Below are 24,659 nucleotides of genomic sequence, written 5' to 3'. Positions count from 1 at the left end.
TTAGGAACAGTTGTTCATGAATTACATGGTATATTTATCCTACGGAGTCACTTGGTGACCAGATGCAGGAGGACAGAGCTGGGATTAAAGTTGATGGAACTTCACCAGGAAATGGGCAAGTTGTTCACCGTGACTTTCTAACATCTCGCAGATTTTAAATGGAATACTTTACTGTGATGTTAAATACGAGTTCTGTCATCAGAACACTTTTGAAAACAACAGGTTATTTGAACTTGGAAAGATAAAGTTGTTTTTTTAATGAGTGAAATTTAAAGTGCTTTAAAAAAAAGGACTGAGATGTTTAAACAGATTTTAGCAAAGCACATTCATATAATAACAAAACAATTATTAATAATAATCACAACAAATACTCTTCAGTGTATTGAGTCAGGAATTGTGCTAGCATTTTATGTTCATTAACCCATTTAAATGTATTTACTCATTTAACTTTTAAATGTGGACAAATATCACTGGACAATCATGTTTTAGAGATTTGATATATTGACAATCTTACAATAGAACTTTGAGAATGAAACTATTTTGTAAGATGTTTTCCTTGAAAATCTGTAGCCAACTGACTAGCTTTTCTAAAGACATTCTGAAATTTACAAGCAGAAAACATATCTTAATTGTTTAAAAACAGGAATGAGTTTGGCCTAGTGGCAGAGTACATGCACGAAGATCTGGGTTCAATTCCTTGCTACCACATACATAGAAAAAAAGCCAGAAGTGGTGCTGAGGCTCAAGTGGTAGAGCTCTAGCCTTGAGAAAGTCCAAGGACAGGAGGACTCGGGCTCTGAATTCAAGCCCAGGACTGGCAAAAACAAAAAACAGGAATGTATCCTAGACTAACTTGGATTCTTAAAAATTAGATTGTGTAATGGAAATTTTTATCTTGGCTGTAAAATACAAGTCTGACTTTATAAACTGAAGTGTAGATGTCAATTATATCGTCACATAGGAATCAATTGGCATTTAGTGCCTTGTTGCCAAGGATGCTAAGGTTTTTTGTACTTTGTGTGGACTCTCATGAGTTAATATGGTAGAATACCAGTATTGCCCTCACTAATCTTGGTTCAGCAATAAAAAATAAGTTGATAATATAGCAAAGGTTCAGACAAGTAGTCTGATTTCTGGAAAGGTCACTTATCTTTTAATCAAAGGACAATTCTATAAGAAGCATCCACTTCATCAAAATCATTCTCTAAGATCAGTGGCAATGAAATACTGCCTCAGAAATACTGCCTCAATATACCTACTTCTACCTACTTTTCACTATTATGTCTCACTTAAAAGTGAAGTCTGGATTAATTTCAACAAGTGTTTAGTTCATTTAGTAACCTTGTTAATTATTGCTCTTTATAGTTCTTAATTCCCATTGTGTGAGTTAAGATCAAGAGAATTTATTCCTAATCCAGAAATCATTTTGTGTGGGATATTGTATTTTACAGTGTACCTGAAGTAAAAGTAATATGCTAAGTGGTCGAGAGTTTTTAGACTTCATCCAGTATTAAAAGGGGTTACTTGAAGTGTTAACTTACTATAGATAAGCAAATAATTTGAGGAAAGTAACAATGATATATAAATTAAACACCCTTATCATTTCTGGTGACTTTTTATATATGCTCCAAAGACAGACAGCCTCATGGTAAACACTTGAGAATCCTAGTCCCCTTATGTGGGGAGAAAGAATACCTGCACTTAATTCTTTATCACATTCATGTTGAAAACTCATTGGTGGAGTTGTAGGTGTTAACTTTAAGAACTAGGTATATCTTGGTTGAAGAATGGGTCAAGAAAATGTGTTAAATACCCATAATGTAATGCTTCTATCAGAAAGAATGACATTGTACCATTTGTAAGGAAATGGGAAGACTTGGAAAAAATGATAGTAAATGAAGTAAGGCAGACCCAATGAGACATAGGTTTCATGAATGTGCCTATAAATGTACCAGTAAATACAACGAACAGTAAAAGACAAAAAATTACATTTGGACATGGATAAATTAAACAGGTCTCTCAACATTCACACAGAGAGATCAAAGGAGGATATTCTTAGGAGAGGATCACAAGATCTCAATCGCTATGTGCATGTGATCTTGTAAAATGATACTTATTGGAATGAACTACAAGAAATGGAAAGAAGAGATTTTTTTTAAATTTTACTTTCTGTAATTTTGTTTTCATATGTGACTGTATGTGTCCCCTTTTGTCATTGCTTTTGATTTCCGTACCTTTTGTCTTGTATGTAAGTTTATCTGATTTGGGGAGGGGAGGGGGAAGTATGGACATGGTGGGACAAAGGGTAAAGCAATTCAGCAGGGATACTCACTAGACACTATATTGAAAATGAACTATACAACTTGTGGGGGAGAGAGTCAGGAGGGAAAAAACTGGGAGAAAATGAGGGAAGAGGTGACATTGTTCAAAAAGAAATGTAGTCAACACTTGACTTATGTAACTTTAACTCCTCTATATATCACCTGTATGAATAAATAAAAAAAACCACCAAAAACAAACCTGGGCAGTATTGACTGAAATACACAAACTATTCCACTTTGTGCTTCAGCACAATATACTGGACAGTGAAGAGGTCACATTGGCCACCTGATTTCAAAAACGTAAATAAGCACGATTTTACTTCCATCTATTTCTGTTTATGATAAGTTAGAGTACAATGGTCAAAAGAAAAAGTAAAAACATGGGGGAAATGAGGATGGAGAAATTTGCCTTGCAGTAATCAAACCATGCTTTCTTTGGAAGATGGAAGAACTAGATAAAAGTTATAAAAGTCGCTTGTTTAGCTACTATGATGTTGACATGTTCATAGGTAGGATTCATGTTCTCACAGCTTTCTGAGCCAACTCTTGGTATTTTAAAAATCATTTTATAGACTAAGGAAAAACTTGCCTATCATCATGAAACCAGTAAATGAAAGATATGGAATTTAAACTTGAATCGATTGGTACCTAGGGAACTGTGGTCAGGCAACATTGGTGTCAAGTGGTTTAATACTCCTATTGCACCTGTGACATGTGCCTGAAAACTGAACACCTACTTCTCTTGGCATATGAGAGGTCCATGTGGACTCAGTGCTAGAAACAGAGAGGGTTAGAGGTGCATGAGTCACAGGCAGAGATTTGTTCACAGCCCTTTGCACTAAGGGTGGTTATTTATATCTGCCGCAGTTCTATTTGCACAGGAAGGATGGCGACAGGAAGAGGTCATGTTCAGGTTATGGCTCTAGTGCTAACAGTTTCTCTAGCCTGTCCTCTTGTCTTCCTATCGTGCACTGTGCACACAGTGGACGTATTCTTAAACTAGGTTATGTTAATTCCTTGTTTTAAATCACCCAGTGACTTGCTAATATCCTCAGAGAAGAATCCACACTTTTCACTATGGTCTGGATGAACAGCCATTTAACGTAGAGAAACATGGTTGCTGGAGCAAGACGCTGACTTCATTTAGCACATACTAGAGTCATGATCACAGACTCACTTCTTAACTCTTTATACTTCAGTTTCCTTATTGTTAAAAAGCTGATATTTGTTCTTACCCAAAAAGTGGTAGGAGGTGTAAGTGAGTTAGTAAAGGTGAAATGCTAGGACTCTTAGAAATGCTAGCTCTTAGAATTTTCTTCAGTGTGTTCGCTATGGTTGTTGCCATTTTTATTATTGTTGTTGTTACGACAACAACAACTACTACTACTATAGTCTACGAACTAGCCTGTGCCTATCTCTGATGTCAGTAATTTCTTTATGTTTTTGCTACTACTCTTTCACTTCGATGTTCTTTTGAATATAGTAGGCTGGCTCCTGTTTCAAGGTCTTTGCACTTTTGTTTTCGTGTGATTTTTTGTTTTTTGGCAGTACTGGGGATTGAACCCAGGCCTTGCACATGCTAAGCTAATACGCTACCACTGAGCTTCCTCCAGCCCCGAACTTTGCTTTATGGAGGCCCTTGTGCAATTGTTTTCTTATATAAATTAATAAAGACTCTCGCTCCTGTCAAGTGGCCCAACAATATACTTACTGGCTATCTTGTATTAAGTTATGCTATCTTCACATGACATTGTATTAATTACTTTCCCACTGGTCCAAAATTTGCTCAAAGACAGGGACTTTGATCTCCTATTCCTGCATCCCTATCACTTAGAATATTGCCAAGCAGATGGCAATAAATATCTTTTAGTATTAAAATACAGCTCATTTTTTTGAATTTTTTTAATTGCTGTTTTCCTTCTGTTGTTGGGACTTAGCCTGATTTCTAATTCTCTTTAACCTTTACCACTTTGACCCAAATTATAACCCTTAGAAAAAGATCATCGATTCTAATCTTTATCATGTAAGTTCTTTAGCAGGAAGAAGTCAGCCTCTATTTACAGATGAGGATTGAGACATTTTATCGGCATTGCCATAGAACATTCTGGAAGGGAAGACTATTGGATCTGGGCTAAGGTTCTTACCAATCTACTAGTCACCATCCCTTTTGAACCTTTTACAAGAGCTTGAGGAATTTCATTTTGTTCATCTAGATAAGATTGCTGGGAAATAGCCATACACATTATGGTGGGGAAATTGATATACTGGCAGCAATTTGTACTTGAGAGTGACTGGGAGTTTTTAAGCCTCAAATTTTACAAAGAACACCTAGTTCCTTCTGAGATTTAAATTATGAAATTGCGTATCATCTATTGAAAGCCATGTACTCTATTTTCACAATAATATTTATTATACATTTTTGCAAGAGCTAAGTGAAATGTGAATTTCTTGAATGATACATGTAGTCATTTTTTTTCATTTGAAATATTATCAGTTAATTTTAGTTCTCAGAAATCCTGTATAGGAGATGATTCAATTGGGGGAAGGGGAAGATAAACAGTTTATAAATATTCAGTTAACAATGTTCTGAAAGTCTTTGTAAAGAAATTGTTGAGGTGGAGATGTAGCTTAGTGGTAAAGTGTTTGTCTAGCATGTATGAGGTACTGAATTCTATGTCCAATACCATACCACACAGGTACTCACGTGTGTATGGGCATGCGTGTACACATATGCATGTACACAGAACTTGTTCCAATTACTTCAAAGACCTTTACTTGAAATTGGTTATATGATCTTAAGTAAAGCACTTCATATTTTTATGCATTGTGTTTCACTGTAAGTTATAAACAAAGGAGAATGTCAGTTCAGCAATGACTTTGAATTAAGAATGAGAATTAGAAATTCCTGCTACAGAGATTGAGAGTTTCAACTGGATCTTATCAAATAATCTAATGTACTTTATAATAGAATTTGCGTTATCATCCTTTGTTTATCACATCTCAGAACAAGATGGAGACTTATTTCAGAAGCCTTATGCATTCCTGGGTAAAAATGTCTTTTATATATTTTAACAATATAATTCTAATACTGGGTTAATGTCATATCATAATCAAAAGAGTGTATTTAGGTAGCTTTCACTCAACTAAATTTGTGCACAATATGCCAGGCACTGTTCTAGATCTTTTGGATAGTAAATAAAGCACAGACAGAAATCCTTGACCTTTCAGATTTTACACTCTACAGAGACGATGGTCAGAATTCTAAATGTCCAAAGAAATTAGATAATATGCTTAAAGACAGCAAGATTGTAGAAAATAAATTGAGCATAGTATATAGTCCAAAAATACCAATGGAGGAGGAGTTGCCGTTTCAGATGGGCTACTGGAATGCCTTTCATTGAGAAGGTAATGGATCAGCAAAATCTGAATGGAGAATCTGAACGAAAAGAAAACGGGGTGAGGAGTTCTAGATGTATGTAACACCCTGAGAAAAAGCCCTGAGACATCAGAAAGCTTAAGAAAGATGAAATCAGAGATATAATTGAAAGGGCAGTGAGTAGGGTACTGCAATCCTTTTTTTTTTTTTTTAGAAACTTGGTATTTTAGTAGGAAAGATAGAGGGAATCACTGGAAAGAGCAGACATGTCTCAACTTGTCAATACTGAACATGGTTCAAACAAATCCAACATGGTTGAAAATGGTGTATTTACATGCCATCTCTGAACTGCTTCTTCTTATGTACTATTCTGACTGAATCTGATTGAAATGCTTGGAAAATATTCAATAAAATGAGTCTCAAGTATTCCTCATACTAGTCTGTCAGCAGTTTCCTTCCTTGTCAAATTCGGTGTTCAGTGGAGATGGGAGGGAAAAACTGGGAGATAGGGAATTTCCGGGGGGGATGAGGAGAAGGATTGTCCAAAAAGGAATGTACTCATTACCTGACTTATACCATTGTAACTCTTCTCTACATTACTTGTATAATAACAATAGATAGTGTTAAATCGGTGTTTAATTGAATATCGTAGGACTGGGTCTCTTATATACGGAGTTGCTTATCAGAGTCTCCAGCCTCTGAGTAACATGTCCAGAATGTGAGTGTACAGCTCCTTAGGGGTTTGGTTGGAACTTGGCTTTGCCAACCAGCATGGATCTAGTGAAGTATTTAATTTTCTTCCGGATTCTTCATCATTTGTGGATGGGCTCCTATAGAGAAAACATCAGTAAAACAGAGAAGTCACATTTTGAGAGGATGAATCTTGGAGCCTTTTATTGGAGCACCAGAGGTCTGCAGGCAGCCCACTGTTACCAAGGACTGCAGCTCACAAATATACTTAATACAGTATAGAAAGGAAAGACCCAAGACAATACTAACAAACCAGTTCAGCTCCAATGGATAGCTGAATTGGGATGTCATGGTGACTGGCATGGCATAATGGCACCGGAGCTGGACAGGGCCTAAGTAGGATTGTCAGGGAGTGGGATCATAGGAAACTCCCAGTTCCAAGCACTGGACTGACAGGTTTGCCAAGTACCCATCCCATCCTGTGGGCAGCAGTGGCTTCACCTTCCCTCATCGTGAAGACAAGATGCCAGACCCCCATTTGCCATGTGCCAGCCATACCTGACCTCCCTACGTGAATGGTGTTGGTGTTGAGTTCAGCAGGCGGGCCTGTTTCTCTCTATCCTGCCAGTTCTACCATCCTGGAAAGGCGGTCTTCAGCATATTCCCCAGTCTTTTCAAAACACAAAAGTCCCCAAGTGCTTAAGGACTTGACTTGTTAGCCTCTGGCTTTTTCTGTTCTGTCCTATGCTAGTGATCTTTTCTCCCCTTTTTGGAAGATCTATCTCAACAAGACATTCTAATGTATATATGTTTTTGTTTTCTCTTCCTTTTGTCTAAGGGTGAACAGCTGCAGCAGTCATATGCACTAGACATTGTGTTGAAAATAGACTACACAACTTTTGGGCAGGAGGGAAACTGGGCAAAGAGCAAGGGAAGGAGTGGCATGGTTTAAAAAGAAATGTACTGTATATCTGACTTAGTAACTGTAACCCCTTTGTACATCACCTTTGCAATAACAATAAAAATCATATTTCTTAACAAAAATTGCCACACAAAGAGGTTCAGAAACCATCCTTGCCTATGAGTGCCTCTCAAGTAGTTTATACATTCTCCTTTCCACCCAGAGAAGGCTTCGTGTAAGAAGTTGCTCATTGAAGGAGAATGAGTTTAAAAAGTAATGGTAAGTTTACCAATTCATGAGGAAATTGGTCAGTGAATCTGAGATACTTGAAATTGGTGTTCTTCTTAAAGTGTGGTTCAGATCTCAGAGTCCTGGTTAGTTCCTCTCAACAGTGCAGTGGCTTCCAGTTACCTGCATAGCACCTGCTGGCAAGCTGGCATCTTTTACATGGTCATAAAAGTTCCAAGAGTCTGGAGTCTGTGTTCATTGCCCAGGTCTAAAAAGATCATTTTGGTTTTAAACAAATCTCAAATCTTAGGCAGGGTATCTCATTACTCAGGGAAGCTAGAATCAGAGTAGTGTCTTTTATGACCCAATATCAAATCATTTTCTATTTATATTCAAAAAGTCACTAAAAATTGACATCAATGTGTACGCTTTTTTTTGGAGAAAATGTTTTAAAGCAAAATGAAATCTGTTATTATTGTTTTTATTCTGGCATAGTCTGTCACATGGTATCTTTCTCACAAAATTGCTCCTCTATTCTTTACACTCAGGAAAACGAGGATTTAAAGAGCTCTCTCTCCCTCTCTTTCTCTCTCTCTGTCTCTCTGTCTCTGTCTCTGTCTCTCTGTCTCTGTCTGTCTGTCTGTCTGACTCTCTGTCTCTGTCTCTGTCTCTCTCTCTGTCTCTCTTTCTCTCCCTCCTTCCCTCCCTCCCTCCCCTCTCTGTGTACTAGTCCTTGGGCTTGAACTTGACATTGGGGTTGACCCTTAGCATTTTCTGTTAAAGGCTGTTGCTCTACTATGTGAGCCACACCTCCATTTCTGCTTTTTGATGCTAATTAGAGATATCAGCATCTCAGTGACTTTCCTGGTCAGGTTTGTTTTGAACCCCAATCCTTATATCGCAGCCTCCTGAGTTGCTAGGCTTACAGATGTGAGCTACATACTCAGCTTGAGATTTAAGTTTGTCTCTATTTTGTCTTAGTATTGTATGGAAGTTTTGGAGATACAGAAACCTTCTCCAAACCCAAATCTGCTTGATATGTCTGGTCATGCCAGTAGTGGGACTTGACTTCAGGGCCTTTCATCGGGCTTTTTCCACTTAACCGATAATATTCTACCGCTTGAGCTAGACCTCCAGTTACAATGATTTGCTGACTAAGTCTCTTGGATTTGTCTACCTGAGATGGCTTCAAGCTATAATCCTTAAATCTCAGCCTCCTGAATAACTAGGCTTATAGGTGAGTGCCTCCGGTACGCTGCCATGTTGGCTTTTAGGGCCTATGTTGAACTTAGGGCCTAGAAAGTGTATGTAAGCTTTTTTAAAAGTTGTTCAGGTCTAACACTCTACTGCTCTACCATTTGAACCATAGTTCCACATCCACTTTTCAGTGGTTCTTTGGGGATAAGTTTCATGGACTTCTTTGTCCAGACTGGCTTTAAACCACATTCCTCAGATTTCACCCTCATGAGTAGTGAGGATTAAAGATGTGAAGATTACAGACTTGATTACTTACCTAGTTTATTCTAGCACTTTTGAATTGCATTATATCATTGTGTTAGCCTTTTCCCAGAATGCTTTATGGCAAGCGATGAGTATTCATCATAATAGGCATTTAATAAATGCTGGCTTAACTAGTGACAAACTGACAAATGATTGCTCGATATCTGTGGAGGTAATGACTGAGAAGGATTTTCCCAAGTATAGATCTTAGATCACCTACACCAGAATCCCTCGGTTGGAATTTTTGCTAAAATTTGAATTCCTCGGCACAGACTCGAAGCATACTGAGTCAAAATCAAGAGAATCAGAGCATGGATTAGCACTGTAAATTCCTCCAGGAATTTGGTGTGGACAGGGCAATTAGACAGTTATTGTCCTGGAGGATCAGCTAGCTAAAAAGAAAAAAAAATAGTGATTTGTGTTAGTGAACACACTCGATCTGTTGTCCATTGGGAAGTCTGCTTATATAAAGATTTTGATTAAGACAAAGCTGTGTTCCTCTTAAAAATTATATAGTTTAGTTAAGTAAAGGGACTCTATTTCTCACCTGATTTAATAAGTCATGAGAAAGTCCTCTGCGCCTCTTAAAAATAGTGAATTTTATTCTCCTGAGTTCAAACTCTTTGTTTCTGTCTTGGATAAGCAGACTTAAATGATTTCAGTACTAATAACAGAACTAAGTGCAATAGTCCTTCAGATGAATTTTAAGAAAAATGAAATGAAATCAATTTAGAAAAGTCTTTCTAAAGTAAGGTAAGGATTAAGATTTTCAACAGTTTTCTTGATCATATGGTGATGACATTCACAAACTTGCACATCTTAAGTTGTGGGCCTTTCCAACAAGACTTTGGGACAAATGCTAGCTTGTTCTGTGTGCCCTGCAGGTTGAAGACGTGGAGAATGCTGCCTTTGGGTCATTGTCCTTTCTGTCCTTCTTCCACACAAATGCCAAAATACTTTCTCTTTCCTATTCTTGTCTGGGCTCAAGCTTTGCTATTGTGACCTTTTGTAAACACATGTGGTAGAAGATTTGACTTGGCTAGCCTTCTGAGCACTGCTCCTGACCCCGCTGTGATATAGTTTGACTGACTTTCATGGGGTCATGTCCCACCTTCAGTACTGTTATGTCCTCTCAGGTTTGTTCTCCTTTTTATAAAGGATTTCAGAGAGGGGAACTTAACTGAAATCCTTGTTTACAAGTCAGCATCTTGAAGCTGCAATTGTGCTTTTTATTCTTTGCTTCTATTTTGTTTCAACAGTGAAGACTCCAGTCAGGACCAAAAATATTATCTTCTTTCCAGTCTTCCCTCTTATCCCTCCCATCTTTTCCCAAATAACTGTGATTAGAAAAAGTCAGGGGAATAATCTGGTGGAAGGTGGCCATTAAGAATAGTGTTCAGCCAGGTACTGGTGGCTCATGCCTGTAATCATAGATACTCAGGAGGCTGAGATTCCAGGCAGGAAAGCCTGTGAGACTCTTATCTCCAATAAACTATACAGAAAAGGCTAGTGTGTTATGGCTCATATTAGAATGTTATAGTAAGCTAGTGCTAGCCTTAAGCACAGAGAGGCTCAGGAACAGGGCCCAGCCCTTGAGCTCAAGCCCAAGGACCAGCAAAAAAAGTCTTTATTCATATTTTCTCCTTTCTCATTTTCTTCTATTCTTCTATTTGTTCTTGAACTTGTGTTACTCTTTTGAGCTAGGTTATAATTAAGCTAAGAGGGCCTTTTCTTTCTTTTTTTTTTTTTTCAGATGAGAATTCTCCAGCCAACTTCTGGGATTCTAAAAACAGGGGCGTGACTGGAACACAAAAAGGACAAATTGTGTGGAGAATTGAACCTGGTCCCTACTTCATGGAACGTAAGTAAATGAATGTGAAATGTAAGAGTAAATATTGAATATTGCAGGTATTTACCAAAACCTATCGCATCTTTTCTGAATGTTATTTTAAATGCGTTTGTTTCTCATTTTTGTATTTATGACACAAAGTACCACCTTCGGAAATATAGTTAGAGAAAATACTCATTAGAGAATGGTCATTTGATAAGAGCATATACACATACACAAAAAATTATGAAATTCTTTCATATGCCTTATGAATTTATACTATGTAAGTTATGGTTATTTAATACCTTACAAATTTGGATATTCTCATATCTACCTTTGTAGTTCATATTTACTTAGATTAATTTTAGAAAGGAGCAAGAACATTTCAAAGTTTGGACACATTTACTAACTCTAGCTGAGTGCTGATGATGCATATCTGTAATCCTAGAAGGATGGAAGGATGGAGACTGGGAAGGCATAGTGGTTTAAGGCCAGTGCAGGCAAAAGGTACTAGAGAGCCCATCTCATCTGGGTGTGGTAAAATTGACTTGTTTTTGAGGCTTTGTGGGAAGCTCAGATTGGGAGGATCTTGGTTCTGAGCCAGTTCAGATGAGGAAATGTTCAAGACCCTATCTCAACAAGAAAAACTGGATATGGTGGTAAGTGCCTGTCATTCTAGCTACATAGGAAGCATAAAATAGGGGGAAATCACAATCCAGGCTGGTTCAGGCCGTAAATGAGATCTTATCTCAAAAAGAACCATAAACAAAAGAACTGGAGATGGATAGAATACTTACTCAATAAACATTAAGCTCTAACTTCAAACCACAATATCCCCTCCACCTCCCCAAGAAAGAATATAACTTGCCTTAGAATTTATTAGTAGTAGTAGTAGTTTTTATTCAAGGTGGTATTCTTAGTACAGGTTGTCCTGGATCTTACTCTATAGCTTTGACTCTTTTTTCTACTACCTCAGCCTCCTGAGTGTTGGGATTATATGCATAAACCACCATGTCTGCTTCATTATTATTTTTGTCAGTAGGAGAGTACTGCTTGCATCTGGGTCTTGGTCTTTACAAAGTGTTAATGAGATAGGCTGGGACACAATGCCATCCATCAATTTACTGAGAACCAGAAATGGGATATAGATAACCACTACTGAGTTAATAGTTATGGCTTTCTTTTTATAAATACAAATGTCTGTAGAGTCCATAACTCATAGATAGATGCCATCTCTTTTTGGGTGCCGAAATAGGTTTGGAAGGGATGTTTATAATTGCCACTAATTTTGCTGAATTTTTAAATTCTAAGAATTCCAATTTCTATGTGAGAGGATTTAATGTACCACAGAGCTTCTATGACTACTGGTAAAGTATCAGATAATGCTTTTCATCATCTTTACTGGTAGGTCTGCATTCCACAGCTTTTGTAATCCTTCATTTGCCTTCTTTTTTCATATATTTTATTGTAATTAATAGAAGGATTACATGATATTTGCCAGATAAATGGTGCATTAATTCCCATACATTGATACCCTTTCACATGTCTTGGTAGTTTGATATGCTGGCCAGATTCTTTCATTACATCTTAAATGAAACATAATGTTTAAGGTAAAATGTTTATGATATAACTGGAGGCAGAGGGGGCAAATGTGGGAAGAAGGATGGCATGATTGGTAGGAAAGTTTCTGGAAGGTGGGATTATGAATGATTTTTTTAGTGTCATTATAAAGGTGATGTACAGAGGAGTTACAGTTATGTAAGTCAGGTAATGAGTACATTTCTTTTTGAGCACTGTCACCTCTTCCCTTGTTTTCTCCCAGTTTTTCCCTCCCAACCCCTTCCCTACAAGTTGTAAAGTTCATTTTCAAGTGTCTAGTGAGTATCACAGTTGAATTTGTTCAACCTTTGTTCCACACTTTTTGTGCCTCCCCTTGCCCAAACAGATAAACCTACATAGAAGACAAAAGGCCCAGAAATTTAAAAAAAAATACAATGAAAAAGGGGAAAAAGAAGCAAACTAACATTAAAATGTCTTGTTTCCATTTCTTGACGTTCATTTTGATAAGTATCATTATTTCTGATGAATATTGTCTGCCTCTACCTGTCTTTACTGGCAATGTAAGTAGGAAAGAAAGTGAATGTGAAAAGTATGTGAGGGGAAAAATGAATGGAAATGCGGTGGTTTTATTATTTTCTTTTTAGAAGGAATAGCAGGGTGTAAGAGGCTGGTTAGGTGAGAAGTATTGCTCCCTTATCCTCAGGCAAAAAGGTCAAACCACCTAACTTTCTGTTTCTAAATGCTGAAGAGAGCTAGTCGGGACTGCCTGTTTCTGGAATGTGCAGATTTATGTTACAGGGCTCATGGGAACACCTAGGAAGCGGCCAGTTGCACATGCTATTATAATCTGGGACAGCTTTCAATGGCAAAACATTTATGGTGCATCCCGTTTGCTACCAGGGTTAAGGAATTCATAATGTCCTGGCTGATTAGGTTGTAGTAATAGCAAATATAGGAAATACAAATTAGAGTAAGTATACTCAATAGCTAGTATATAGTAAATATGTGCTTGGCTAGCGTTTCCTTTATTTGTTCTGTTATTTAATGAAAATAGGCATGGCATTGACACTAGGAATTAGGAATCAAGTTCCATTTCCTTTATTCTCTATTTTAGCACTCTCTAACTTAATGCTTTACACGTAAAATTCAGAATCTTGCAGAATGGAACTGTGAAACTGGAGGTATCTTGTCATTCAGTATTTAAAGACTGACTGAGGAGGGAAGCCTACATTGAAGTGTAAGATATTGAATAGAACATCAGGATGTTTCTACTTTTACTTAAATCTACATGGATCAGAATGATAGCTTTCCATCCACATCATGTAAATGAGTCCTTGTAACTACTACCTGGGCATCTCTGAATCTTGATCTGGATCCTTCAGTGTCTAAGAGCTTTCCAATGTTGTCTGATTATGTCAAGAAGTTTTCTTCATTCTATGTAATGTTTCACAGATGATTATCCAGTCATTCCATGTTTCTTGCCTGCCCATTATCTCCTCATTCATTAGGAAATACTTACTGGTTGCCAACTTTGTTCCAGGTACTATCTTCAAAAGGTACTAAACTCTTGCATCAAGAAGAAAATCTTAGAAGTAGTCAACTTTGTTGTACATTTCTGTGTGCTGACTTGGCAATTTGGAGAACAGCACAATACTTACACTTGTAGAGATATGTAGCACTTACAAGTCTCTAACGTGTTTCAGCCCTGTGAGGTAGATGGAGGATTTAGAAGCAACCTTTGAGATGCAAGAAGCAGGTGTAAGAGCCTTATCTCTAAGTGGTGGCACTCAGTTCCATGCCACGCCAGCGCAGATGCATTTAGGATGGCTTTTCACTGAATTTGGGGAATACCTCAGACTCTTCTGTTGTCAGAATCCCTTTCCACTGACCTCAGAAGAGACATCTCCGGATGGAGATGCAATGCTCTCTCATTCTCTATCCTCATACTTAGTGTGGGTTGTTCATTCTCTACTTTACACTGATTCGGGTATTCTTGTCTTTTGATAGTTTTCTACTGAGCTGAGGAGGGCCTAACCTTTCAGATTTCCCAGGCCCACATTAAAAAGAAGACAGCTTACAGGAACACATCAGTGACATGTGAGCAGGCCACTGGGAAAGTGGGCATTTCTTCAAAAGTGTGGCAGTTAAAATACTTTTTATTATTCTCAACTTGTGGCTTTTAAATAAAAGGGCTCTGCACATGACCCATAGAGGGTCATGGAAAAGTTATGTGTTAGGGTAAATTGCAATTTGATTGGTATTTTTTATATTGATCTAATTTAATGAAATTGAATACTTCAAAGAAGAAAGATGTTCACATTCCATTCATGGCTTAAATTTATGTTGAACTTCTAGAAACTTGGGGAAATTCTAGGCCTTGTAAATGAGAACACACCGTTGAGCACTGCCTAAGCGAATTGTGGCCTTATTTAAGGCTATGGACAAGCTGTTAAGGCTTTGAGGTAAAACCTTTTCTTGCAGGCAATGGACTATAGAGGCTACTCTAGAATGCTACTGTACATCATAGGTTGAAGACATTGCACAATATGAGTTGAGGCTGCTTTTTAAAAATACCTTTACTACAGGGAGCATATACAAAGATGCAATGTTGAAATAATGTAGGAAATGAAGGCAAATGTTTCCCAGCTTTGTCATTAGCTTCCTCTCCCAAGGAGCTAGTTAGCAGTACCCCGTTATCTGTTTTATTTCGTGTGTGTGTGTGTGTGTGTGTGTGGTCCTGTGGCTTAGCTGAGCCTGAGCCCTGTCCCTGAGCTTTTTTTTCCTCGAAGCTACAACTCTACCGTTTGAGTCACAGCTCTACTTCCAGATTTTTTTTTTTTTTAGTGGCTAATGGGAGATAAGAGTCACATCAACTTTTCTACCCATGCTGGCTTCAAACCACCATCCTCAGATTTCAGCTTCCTGAATAACTACTATTACAAGCATAAGCCACTGGCATCCAGCTTGTTTTTGTTTGTTTCATATGCAGATCTATAAATCCATCCTTCTTCTGGGTATATGATTGAATGATGCTTTGAAATGCTACACTTTCTTGAAAAGTCAAAAGTTCTTCTGCCCCTCCCCCACACCCCCCACTCTCCAGCCAGCTGGTACTCAGCCTGCCAAAGTTCCATTTACCCGCTGTCCCCAGCTTCCTGCCACTCCCCCTGGCCCCTTGTGTTGGAGATGCTGTGCCATAGTGGTGCTGTTGCTAGGAATGTCTTCATTTATGTTAGGCCCATGAATAATTCAGCATTTGAAGATGCAAGTGGCTCATCTGTTGTCAGCATCGCGAAGGTACCCAATCAATCTTCATTTCATAACGCTCAGAAGCAGACTTTTCCAAAGACTATTAACAGGACTTTATAATTCTTTATAATTCACGACTGGCTTCCATGTTTGGAAGAGACTTGAGAGGAGAAGATCTCACTTGTGCCATGTCTTCTCCCTCCCCAGCTTAGCACTGACCCAGCGGACAGCAGGTCTTGTGTGACAGGACTCACCTTGCTCCCTGTTGCTACCCACTCAGGCAACATGCTTTGCCCAAGAGGACTCTTTAGCACAATACCCCCTTTTTATGGAATTGCGATTATTTTGGAGAGTGGGGAATACAGTGGGATTGGAGGGGAACATCTGGCTCTTGGGCCATAGAAGGCCTGCAAAAATCATTTGATCTATGATAGCACAAATGTGTATGTTTCTTGTGTGCTTTTTGTTTGGTGCCATCTGCTTGTAGTTAATAATCTTGTTTGTTCCAAGAAGGTTGTTATTAATATCCAAATAACTCTTTGATAGCAAAAAGCATCCCCCTTCCCAGGGTATCCTTTGAAGCCAGTTAGAGGAGCTGTGAGATGTCATTCTTCAGAGCAGATGGGGTCATTCACTACTGTCTGTCCCTGTCCTTCATGTTCTGTGCTGGGAAATGAGCATGGCTGCATGGCCACTGCTTGGTATCCAATTATCATGACTGAATTTGTTTTCCCTGTCCTGGTATGTTTTTGTATGACATGCCTTCTTCTGTTTTAATTTTCCTTTTGCAGCTATCCCTTGTAGCTGACAGTATGGGCACTTGAGCACCAGCTTATCATTTTCACTCCTTTGAATAGTCTTTTTAGTTACGTTTTCCCATGACCAAAGATATTCAACTTTATTAAGCAAAACACTGCTCACCTCTGAGTGGTAGAAAAGTTGTTCCGTTTCACCATTTAAAAAAGCTTGAGTGATCTACCTCCTGAAATATGAAGTCATGTTTGAAAAGGAAAACTCTTCCTTTGCGTGAAAATGTTACTGTATTTGGAAGGACAGAAGTCTTCATTCGAATGTTGCTGAAGAAGCTGGCAGCTTCCGTCCAGGTGCATGCAAGGCTTTGTTCTGTCTTGGACTACATTTTTCTCTTTGGTGAACCAGCTCTCCCCTCCCCTCCCCCACCACATACACTGCCCATGGTTGTGGATGATATGTTAAATCTTTTGTCTTTGTACATCTACAGCAACAATTCTACATGGTTTTAGTGGTCATGTCCACAAATTAAACACCTTTGCAAATCAAAATAAATTTGTGACATAGTTTATTGAATTCTAATTTATCCCATGGTTTAAAAATGTATTATTCTTTGCCTTAGTAATCAATACAATGCTACCCCCCAAGTGGGTCAACTAGCAAAGCGGGCCTAGTCGTCAACATCTTGGAAGAGAGCAAAACAGGGACATTTATTTTTGGTTCTTTAGTCTCATAATTTCCAATGTAGTTGATTATAGAAATCTTGGAAATAGCAGATGGCATTCTCTCATCTGAGAAAGAATGAGGGAAGATGCTTCCTAAGAATGCCTTCTCTCCCGTGTAAAAAGCCAGCATGGACTACATTGTGAAACATCAAAAATAGGGGAGGTGTGGGGAAAGACACAAGGAAGGAAGATGAGAGAGGGAAGCTGACTGGGGTATAGAAATTCCCCCTAGCTGCCTTGTTTCAGTATCTTATTTTTTTTTTCTCTCATTGCTTGTAGCGGAGATAAAGATCTGTTTTAAATACTATCACGGCATTAGTGGAGCCCTGCGAGCCACCACCCCCTGCATCACGGTGAAGAACCCGGCTGTGATGGTGAGTGCCTCTTGCTGCTGGCCTCCTGTGAGGTCCATACACAGACATGGTTTCTATTTTTGCCTGTGCAGCCGGACAGGCTTATGAGAAACAATAGAAAGGAAACTCAGAAGAGTGTGGGCACAGTTTTAGAAAAGGAAATTGCTTACAAGGCTGGCATCTCGCAAATGAGTGGGGAAAATGTTTGATATGCAACAGTCCCGTGTCTTGTCAGCCTTCTGCAGAATCTGTGCATGAGGCACAGGGCTCTGAGGCTATCATCGCAGAAGGTCTTAAACTTAGCTGGTGTATCACTAGGTGAAATTCAGTGAATTCAGAGAGTAAAAGAGAAAACATTGCCATTTAACTAGTGGATAATTCAACTTGCTAGGCACCTCAAGGAGATTTTTGTCCAAAGAGGGTATGTAAATTGTTGTATCTCCTGAGTGCTAGTGTGGGATCTCCTCCCTCCTGACTTGGGCTCTATTGCCAACAGTGAACTACACGCATTTTTGGAAAGACCTGGCGTCTTAATGGAAGGTAACTTCATCATCAGTTCTTAAGATGAAGAAGTAGCAAATTTATTTCTAGGGAAACTTGTTGCATTGGTCTGTTGAAAGAGCATGCTTACTCTCAGAATGGCTTTCTGCCAAGGACTTCTGTTTCAAAATTTTGTGGGTTTTACTTTAATGACGAACTTTTTAAAGTGTACCATTATCTCATGAGTTGGACTCAGGAAGTTGAGGAAGACTCTTGGAATTCAAAATGTGTAAATCCTTGCAGATTTTATTAGTCATTAAGGAAATTAAGTTTGTGAAAATGGAGACTCCCATAATGTGCAGTCTTTACAACATTATGTGTAGGCAAGAAGAAGCAAGCATAAAGGGGATCAAAATAGGGAAAGAGGAAGCAAAATGTTCCCTCTTTACAGACGACATGATTTTGTATTTAAAGGACCCTATAAATTCCATTCCCAAGTTGCTTTGGCTGATTTGAAACTTTGGCAAAGTAGCAGAGTATAAAATTAACGCTCAAAAATCAATGGCTTTCCTGTATGCCAACAATGAGAAGAGCAAGGCAGAAATCAGGAAAGCAATTCCTTTCGCAATAGTCTCAAAGAAAATAAAGTACTTAGGAATTAACATAACTAAGAATGTAAAGGACCTTTATGATGAAAACTTTAAAAACCTGAAAAAGGAAATTAAAGCAGAACTGAGGAAGTGGAAAAACCTCTCATGCTCCCGGAAGAATCGAAAGAATTAACATTGTGAAAATAATAATCCTGCCAAGGGCTATCTACAAATTCAATGCAATACTCATCAATATTCCAACATCATTCTTTAATGAAATAGAGAAAGCAATCAAAAATTCATATGGAATAATAAAAGACCCAATATAGCAAAAACAATGCTTAGTAGAAAGAACAGCGTTGGAGGAATTTCAGAACCAAACTTTCTACTATTACATAGCTATAGTAACCAAAAGAGCTTGGTACTGGCACAAGAAAAGTCCTGAGTATCAATGGAATAGAATTGAAGACCCAGAAATCAACCCAAAGACCTATGGCCACCTAATCTTTGATAAGGGAGCCAAAAAAATATGATGGAAGAGAGACAACCTCTTTAATGAGTGGTGCTGGAAGAATTGGTTAAGCACCTGCAGAAAACTGAAGTTGGATCCTTCTGTGTCACCCTGCACAAGAATTAATTTCAAATGGATCAAAGACCTTGAGGTTAAAGAAAATATCCTAAGAAACTTTACAAGAAGGAATAGGAGATACACTAGGTCTCCTTGGCATAGGTCAAAACTTTCTTAATAAAGATCCAAAAACACAGCAAATTAAAGAAAGTTTGGACAAATGGGATTACATTAAACTGCAGAGCTTCTGAATGGCAAAGGACATAGATAGCAAGTTAAATAGAAAGCCCACAGAGTGGGAGAGCTTCACTAGACATACAACAGACAAGAGCCTCATATCTAAAATATATCTACAGCTAAAAAAATTGAATCTCTCCAAAACAAATCTTCAAAGAAACAATCATCCCATTAAAAGATGGGCTAAAGACAACAAGAGCTTTATCTTGTAGTTCTTAATGTATTATTTCTCTTCTCTGTTTTTTGCCCTTTGGTTAATATCATATTATTACTGTATTTGACTTTGCTACCTGGCATATTGCATATACATATTTTTGTTTATTTGAAATAGCAAAGGGAAGGGGGAAAACAAGATGATTGGGAGGGAGTGGGTGGAGGGAAATGGGGATTAAAAACCATGAGAAGGGTTATCAATGTGTGAAAAGTAATGCACCTACTACTGGCAAATGTAACTGTAACCCCTCTATATATTTCCCCAACAATAAAAGAGGAGAGAGAGAGGGGGGAGGAAGGAGAGAGTCTCCTCTGAAAAGGAAATAAGAATGACCTGTAGACCCATGAAAAAGTGCTCAACATCTCTGGCCATAAAAGAAGTGCAAATCAAAACAACTCTTAAGATCCCACCTCACTCCAGTTAGAATGGCCATGATCATGAAATCTAACAACAACAAATGCTGGCAGGGATATGGCCAGGGGGGATCACTACTACACTGTTGGTAAACTCAGTTCAACCACTTTGGAAAGCAGTATGATGATTCCTCAAAAGACTAAACATAGAACTCCCCTATGACCCAGGAATCCCACTACTTGACATTTACTCAAATGTCCAGAAACAGCGACATACTAAAGCCACTAGCACAATGAAGTTCATTGCAGCATTATTTACCATAGTGAAGTTATGGAACCAACCCATATGCCCCTCAATAGATGATTGGATCAAGAAGATATGGTATTTATACATAATGGAATTCTATGCTGCCATCAGAAAGAATGATATCACCACATTCATAAGGAATGGAAAGACTTGGAAAAAATCATATTAAGTAAAGTAAGCCAGACCCAAAGGAACATATGCTCAATGGTTTCCCTCATTTGTAGTAATTAATATATATCCAGAACTCTCCTGGCAGAGGATTACAATATATCAAAACATAGGTACATAAGGTCATTTAGGATGAGACTAAATGAAAGGAGCTCTAAGATGTAGACACAAGAGCTTTATCTTGTGTGATTGTTGTTCTTAATGTGGTATATTATTTCTCTGCTGTTTTTATGCCCTTTGGTTAATCTCATATTGTTACTGTATCTGACTTATTCCCTTGGTATATTGTATATCCGATAATTTGTTTATTTGAAATAGGAAAGGGAAGAAGGGGAAAGCAAGATGATTGGAAAGGGGCTGAGGGGAGGGAAATAAGGACAAAACCATGAGAAGGGATATCAATGTATGAGAAGTAATGCACCTACTACCTGATGAATGTAGCTGTAACCCCTTTATACATTATCCCAGCAACAAAAGAATTTATATTTATAAATGGTTGTACATTTGGAAATAGGGAAGTGGCAAGTTTAGGTGTGTGTGTGTGTGTGTGTGTGTGTGTACCAGATCTGGAGCTTTGTGGCCTGGACACTCTCCTTGAGCTTTTTTTGCTCAAAGGTGTCACTCTACCACATAAGCAACAGCTCCATTTCTAGTTTTTTCATGTTTAATTGGGGACAAGAATCTCACAGTTTCCTACTCCGACTGGTTTCAAATCACAATTCTCAATTATCCTCATTATTTAGTTTATAGTACTGAAGAATTGAACCCAGGTCCTCATGCTTGCCTAGCATGCATTTCCATCCCTGAGGTTAATTTCTTAAGTCAGAAAGTAGTCCTTGTACCTGACATTTTGGAATTGTCCATATTGACCGTGTACTGTCTTTTGTCATTGCCTGTGCCTCTGAATCAGTCTTTCCTTTTCCTTTATTTATTTAAACAAATGTCCATTGGGTGTGTGCTAACTACCAGGCATGGTACTTTCCACTAGGGACTAAATGGTAAGAAGAACGTAACTGTTGTTTTTATTGGCCTACTAAACAATATCAAAATATTTATTTATTTCATTGGTAATTGAATAGGGAGTAGCATAATGCAGCTATGAGACCCTGGCCAGAAGAGTCCTGGAAAATGTCTTTGAAGAAGTCAAGGCACAGTTGAGGCATAAGTTGAAGGATGCACTGAAGTTACTTAGGCAAAGAGCATAAGGAAGAGAATTAAGACAAAAAGCTCAGATTAAGAAATGGTGAATATAAACATTTATCACTGTGCTAGGAGTGGGGCCTAGTGGTAGAGTGCTTGCCTAGCATCCATGAAGCCCTGGGTTCAATTCCTTGGTACCACATACATAGAAAAAAAAATAAAAGCTCAGATTAAAACTAAATTTAAGCTACATTGTAGCAAACATGGTGTGAAATATAAAATAATACCCTGCATTACCATGTGAGACTTAGAAGACCATAAAAAAGAACAATAACTGTGGTCTGCAAAATCTACTGTCACAGAGTAAGCATCGAATAGACAATGCCCTTTTAGTGCTCAAAAACAAAAAGTCACACAAACTAGATGTAGCTACATAAAATTAAAAAAACCTTTAATTCGTATTTTATGTGAAATTAGATAATATCAATTAGATAATTAGGTAATGCTAATACAAATAAGCATTAATAATAAACATTTTCTGGATTTAGAGTTTTTCCTACTTGAGGAATTTCAATCTCAGATATCACTGAAGGTAGTTGGAGTTTATAATTGGCTGAATATTGAATCTGTCTCATCAGTTTTATATTGAGGTAAATCTGTTAAAGCTTTCAGATAGTTTGGAGATGATTAATTTCCTTGAAACCAATTTTAGAGCACCTTAAAAGCTTCATCAGTCTGGCCACCAGTGGCTCTTGCCTGTAATTCTAGGTACTCAGGAAGATGATCTCTGAGATCACAATTCAAAGCTAGCCCAGGCATGAAAGACTGTGAGACACTTATCACCAATTAACTACCAGAAAATGGGAAGTGGTGCTATGGGTCAAAGTGGTAGAGTGCTAGCCTTAAACTGAAGAGCTCAGGAACAGCACCCAGGCTCAGAGTTCAAGCCCCATGACTGGAAAAAAACAAAAAGGCTTCAGTAGAGCATTTCAATAAACATTTCAATATTTTGGTTCAGAGACTCACTAATTTATGTGGCATGGATGGATGACCAAGCTGGAAACTCTGGGGTCTGTATCCAACATTGACAATTTGTTCATGTGGATACCTACTTTGGAGAGAGGTAAACACTGATTCTCCCTGCTGCTTGCGTACATGACGTGGGCTCATCTATTGTGACTGAATCACAGCACTGGTCTTCACAAATCCCTCAGTGCCATTCTACCATGGCTAAGTGCATAGGATCAGCCTGGAAGGAAGAACCCACACTCCACAGGGAAATGACTGTGTGGCCACCCTAATCATGAGGTCTCCTTTCCCAAATATCCTTTTGCAATGAATCAGTGATTAAAAGAAAAGAGAACTCTGTCATCTCTGCCATTTTACTTTGATATCATTGTCATTCATCAGAGCACGCAGTGATATGGGTTTAGGCCCGGGAACGGGAAATCCTTTGGCTGCAGGATAGATTCCAGCCACCATCACTCACTACCATGTATTGTCTCGGCACTTGGTTGAGCAGTAAACTTGACAGTGTTCCTTCTCAGTTTTCCTGGAATGAACTTGTGGAGTTTATTTAAAAACCACTCTCTAAACACTGAGTGCAGATGTGTTTAGTACCGCTCACGTCCCTGCATTTAGTGGTACTGCTTGGTCTTTCCTGGCTCTATTATAACAAATGAATTCTCTCTGCATTTTGCTGGAGAAGTCCTATGGGACTTTTTTTTTTTTGCGAATTCTTCAAGAATTGGTTCATATTAACCTTTAGCTGGATGATGACGTGTATCTTGAAAATTAGGAATAATTTTCTTGTGTTTTTCATTTTTAAGAAGCAGTATCTCAGGGTAGATGCCCAGGAGTTGTATGATGGGATTGTAGGGAAGGTCTAGGTTCAGTTTTTTAAGAAATCTCCACACTGCCTTCCAGAGTGGTTGAACTAGCTTACATTCCCACCAGCAGTGCAGTAGGGTTCTCTTTCTCCACATCCCCACCAGCATTTGTTGCTGTCTGAGTTCAGAATTTTGGCCATCCTAATTGGGGTAAGGTAGTATCTTAGGGTTGTTTTTATTTGCATTTCCTTTATGACCATGGATGATGAGCATTTTCTCATATGCTTTTCTGCCATTTTAACCTCTTCTTTTGATAAGTCTACCTGCTCAGCCATGTTCATCTCTGCACTATTCACAATAGCCAAGCTATAGAAACAACAAAAATGTGATACACATACACACACACACACACACACACACACACACACACACACACACACTGAAATTCTACATAGCCAACAGACAAGATAAAATAATGGCATGAAATGGATGAAATTAAAATGAATCATGTTGAGTGAGATAAGTCAAGACCAAAGGGACAAAAGGCGCATGGTATCCTTAATATGTGCTATTAGATCCAAACAGTACAAAAGTGATCACTCAAAATTTGGGTACCCAAGGTTATGGACATGGTCTTGGAGATATAAACATAACTACATAGACATAAACATCTATGATGGGATATATACTCTATAGATATAATGTTCTTATATAGATTGATATGTATCTATGACATATAAACCCTTATCTTAGTTTTAATTATGTTCTGAAATCTATGTACCAGTGATTGTATATAGAGATTCCCTTCTTGAATACTTATTTGTTAAACATGACATTTGAAATATGATGTAAACATGTTAATAATATCTTTTTTTTTTTTGCCAGTCCTGGGCGTAAGCTCAGGGCCTGAGCACTGTCCTTGGATTTTTTTCTCTCAAGGATAGAACTCTACCAGTTGAGCCTCAGCACCACTTCTGGCTTTTTCTAAGTATGTGGTACCAAGGAATCGAACCCAGGTCTTTGTGCATGCTAGGCAAGCACTCTACCACTAGGCCAAACTCCCGGCCCTAATAATATCTTTAAAATAACCAGAAATGCCTGCAGACAAAATCAAACATCCCTTGGTGAAGACTGAATTAACTAGAATTAATGGTAGTGAAAAAATGAAATCCTAACTCATGAATGCTAAAAAAAAAAAAAACACGACAGTATCTCACTTAAAACAAGTATGTAAGAATGGACAAAAATGTCATATCCATAGCAGGCCACTCCTCACTGCTCAGTGGGTCTAT

General features: G+C 38.2%; 1 protein-coding gene across 1 annotated transcript in view; it reads left to right on the top strand.

The window, feature by feature from the left end:
- The window catches only part of Hecw2 (HECT, C2 and WW domain containing E3 ubiquitin protein ligase 2), a 199,355-nt gene that overhangs the window by 54,347 nt on the left and 120,349 nt on the right, over positions 1–24,659 (top strand). The window contains exons 2-3 of the mRNA XM_090354523.1: positions 10,770–10,877; positions 17,408–17,502. Coding sequence (XP_090210649.1) covers positions 10,770–10,877; positions 17,408–17,502 — 203 coding nt within the window. The remainder of the gene's footprint in view (positions 1–10,769; positions 10,878–17,407; positions 17,503–24,659) is intronic.

This window comes from Megascapheus bottae, chromosome 21, assembly GCF_031878675.1.
Source record: "Megascapheus bottae isolate mThoBot1 chromosome 21, mThoBot2.hap1, whole genome shotgun sequence".
Lineage (NCBI taxonomy): Eukaryota > Metazoa > Chordata > Mammalia > Rodentia > Geomyidae > Megascapheus > Megascapheus bottae.
The sequence above is the reverse complement of the archived record's forward strand: the minus strand, read 5'-3'. Positions and strand labels throughout refer to the sequence as shown.